Consider the following 3,483-nt stretch of genomic DNA (forward strand, 5'->3'; position numbering starts at 1 on the left):
GTGAGAGGTGGAAGGTCCAGTGTTTATAATCTAAGATCAAAGTTTTAACCCACCAATGTGCCAGTGATTCTTGGGCTGCAGCATGAGTGTACACAGAACCCAAAAAGCATCATTACTCAGAGCCCGTTTGAACTAGAATCATGTGTCACTGAGAACCCTGTGTAGAAGGAGATTCTTGTACTAGCACTATAAGTTATAACCCAGTTATAATTGGGTAGCATCATTGATATGTTATTTTTTCATTCTGGAATCTAGCAATGTCACACAGTCGGTGACCAAATCTGCTGTGCTGTGGTGGCCTTGCTTGTCTTACTGTCATCTTCATTCTGCAGTATAAGCTCACCTCAGATGAGGTTTGTTACCTCATCTGCACCTGTGATGGTTTGTATATGTTTGACCTAGGTAGTGGCACTCTTAGGCGGTGTGGCCTTATTGGAATAGATAAGTGTGTCACTGTGGGTATGGTCTTAAGACCTTTACCCTAGCTGCCTGGAAGTTAGTCTTCCACTAACAGCCTTCAGATAAATACAGAACTCTCATGCCTGCCTGGATGCTGCCATGTTCCTGCCTTGAGGATAATGGACCGACCCTCTGAACCAGCCCTAATTAAATGTTTTCATTTATAAGTCTTGCCTTGGTCATGGTGTCTGTTCACAGCAGTAACCCTAAGACATCACCTAACTATTTTTTTCATGCTCTGTTTTTGGAAAAAATGCAATAGTAATCTCTGACAGAAGTTTTACCTCCAGCATTTCCCCGGTGCAAATAAAGGAATGTATCACATGACATCTTGAGATGATGGAACAGGAAGATGGTAAGAATCGACTTTCTATCTCCCTAGAAACCCTCAGTAGGTCTTAGTATTGTGCATACCAGAGTGCTTTAGAAAAGGAACTCTATTACCATAATATTTAATATATTATTTAATTGTGATAAATGGAATATTAAGGCAAATGACAGTTTGGTGAGGAATGCTGTAAGCCCAGCAATTAGAGTGCTGAATTGCCTCAAGATCAGCTTCTGTTGCTTACAGACTGCCAGGTCGTATGCTGCACAGCAAAGATTATGTCCCCACATCTAAAATTCATTATGGAAAAGCAATTTATAATGCATACACCTTTAGCTCATAGAGATTAGATGTAGAATATATGTCTGTACTTCTTAGTGGGCATGCAAGACATTAGGAACACGAACATCTCTGCTGATCAGAACAAAGGGGCTGAAACTAGCATAACCAAGTTCTAAAAATGTTTTCATATTTAGTGAACTAGAGTCATGTGTCACTGAAAAACCTGTGTAGAAGGAGAGAATGAAATCTACCCAGTAGAAGAAAAGGAAGCAGGCCATAAGAATGAGAACACTCCATGTAGCTCTGATTTCTGGAGGGGAGTTCTTTGCAGACCTGGAGCTGTGAAGGTAGAGGACACGCTTGTGGTGCTTATACAGATGGAGAGCCATGGACCCACTGCTCCAGCTCATGAGACTCTGAAAGATGACATGATGAAGAGTCATGAGAGAGAGGAAGAGCCACTTGATGATATGTCTGGATTGGCGCATATAGCAGTGGCCAATGAATGTTGCAGCTACAGACCTGTTCAAGCCACTGCCTGCTTTGATGTAGGAGAGCAAGTTGGAGCTTATGAGAACATTAACAATCCAAAAGACAAGGATATAGGGAAGAACTTGGCATGCTGTTTGTGGTTTGAGTTTTGTCCAGAAGGCGGTCCTGGGACTGATGGTGACAGCCTGGACCACACTGAGGAGACAGGTGGTGCAGATGGAAAGGCCCCGTGCCATCCTTGCCAGATAAACCACAGCTTTACAGCCAATAACTTCTAGGAAGTTTCTGAAATAGAACACTGTGGCTATATCTTTGATCCCTGTGCTACAAATAATGATCATATTAGAAAATGTCAAGTGGATGAGAATAAGGTGAACAGACTTTTTCTCAATCCCCAAGGCAGGCATGTATATATGTCTCATAAATATTAGTATATTTCCAAGAATTCCAGGTCCAGTAAGAGAAAGAAAGATTATTGTATGGATAATATTATTCCAGTTCATCTTCTGACTTTATGCACAACAATAGGAAAAATATCAGAAACACATAGAAGATTTTCTCTGTTTATTCTGATGAAAATAATTGTGTCAATGATGTAAAGTCATATATTTCTTTTCTTGAGGATGCCTGATCACCGTCTTTGTTTTTCTGGTTTGTTTGTTTTCCATCCCTGTGGAAGAGATGATGGCTATAATCAGGGCATAAACCTGATAGTTTCCTGCCTTTCACAATGATAAGTTCATATGACCATGCTCTTCCCAGACAAAAGCTAAATGGTATTACTTCAGCATTTTCTTTTTTCTTTTTTTTTTAACCATTCCACCACTCTTTATAATTTACTCTAACTCTGTACTTAAGTCTTCCAAAAGGAGTCGGGGGGTGCGGGGGGGGGCGGTGGCAGCGAGGAACAGACAACAACAACAAACCCCAAGCGGTGGAGTGTTTTAAAAATGAGACCTACATGGCGTGGAGCTGAGGTCGCCGCCACCCTCCCTCCTTACACTGTGCTTGGATGCTCCCTTCCCCTAACTATGGCTCCATTCCGCTAATTGTGCCTGTTCCTTGCCCGTTAACCGACCAAGTGAAAGTTAGTCACGTACTTTCACTTAGAGAATGCAGCTTCCTGTAATACTTTCGTTTTTTTGGGTGCCTGAGGGGGTCGGCCCGCCCGAGTCCAGTCAGCATGCGGGACAACGGGGACCGTTTGTGCCACTTGGGAGAAGTGGTGGGTACTCACTTCAGCATTTTCAAACCAACACAATCCTGAGCATTAGCCTGGTGGCCTCCTTCCTTTTCCCTCCTGTCACCCAGTGTGAGCTCAGGCTACTGAGCTCATGTTTCATCTTGATCCTCTTCACTGCCCCATGTGCAACCATCACTCAAATGTTGTTGAACTCATAAAAAGCTTGCATCTTCTCAGAAAGTTGTGTTTGGTCAAGTGGACCAGGTTCCCAGGTGAGATGATATGGTATCTCCTCTTCCAAGGCCCCTTGACCATAAATTATACACAGGTGATAACTTAGGGTATGAAAATCTAGATTAATGGCCTCAAATTGGGACTTACTGTGGTAAATTTTGTGTTCCCAGTACTCATGGGTGGAATTATAGTGAAAGTGATTTCCTTTTGATTTCTATTAATCCTGTTTTTACCATTTCTCCTGGGAACAATTCCTCTAACAAAACCACAGAAAAACTCTTCTTGTAGAGTCTTAACCAAGGCATGTCTTCCTGATTATTTTAAGATGGTTTAGTCTAGTGATGGTTTTAGTCAGAAATCCCTCAGCCTGCCAGGCATCCCCAATATCTCACACTGTGAGTGTAATCACTTTATGAATGGTATGTTAGTTTCTCTGTTCTTTCTTTCTTTCTTTCTTTCTTTCTTTCTCTCTCTCTCTCTCTCTCTCTCTCTCTCTCTCTCTCTC

General features: G+C 42.1%; 1 protein-coding gene across 1 annotated transcript; it reads right to left on the reverse strand.

Annotated features, from left to right (window-relative positions):
- Positions 1-1,073: 1,073 nt before the first annotated feature.
- Positions 1,074-2,145, reverse strand: LOC116081920 (putative vomeronasal receptor-like protein 4). The gene has a single exon (XM_031358656.1). It carries the CDS (start codon positions 2,062-2,064, stop codon positions 1,162-1,164), a length of 903 nt encoding a protein of 300 aa, XP_031214516.1. The 5' UTR covers positions 2,065-2,145; the 3' UTR covers positions 1,074-1,161.
- Between the last annotated feature and the right edge of the window lie 1,338 nt (positions 2,146-3,483).

This window comes from Mastomys coucha, unplaced genomic scaffold, assembly GCF_008632895.1.
Source record: "Mastomys coucha isolate ucsf_1 unplaced genomic scaffold, UCSF_Mcou_1 pScaffold7, whole genome shotgun sequence".
Taxonomy (NCBI): domain Eukaryota; kingdom Metazoa; phylum Chordata; class Mammalia; order Rodentia; family Muridae; genus Mastomys; species Mastomys coucha.

Bases quoted from the DNA above. Each gene is read 5' to 3' on its own strand.
- LOC116081920 (XM_031358656.1), bottom strand. From the start codon at position 2,064: ATGAACTGGAATAATATTATCCATACAATAATCTTTCTTTCTCTTACT.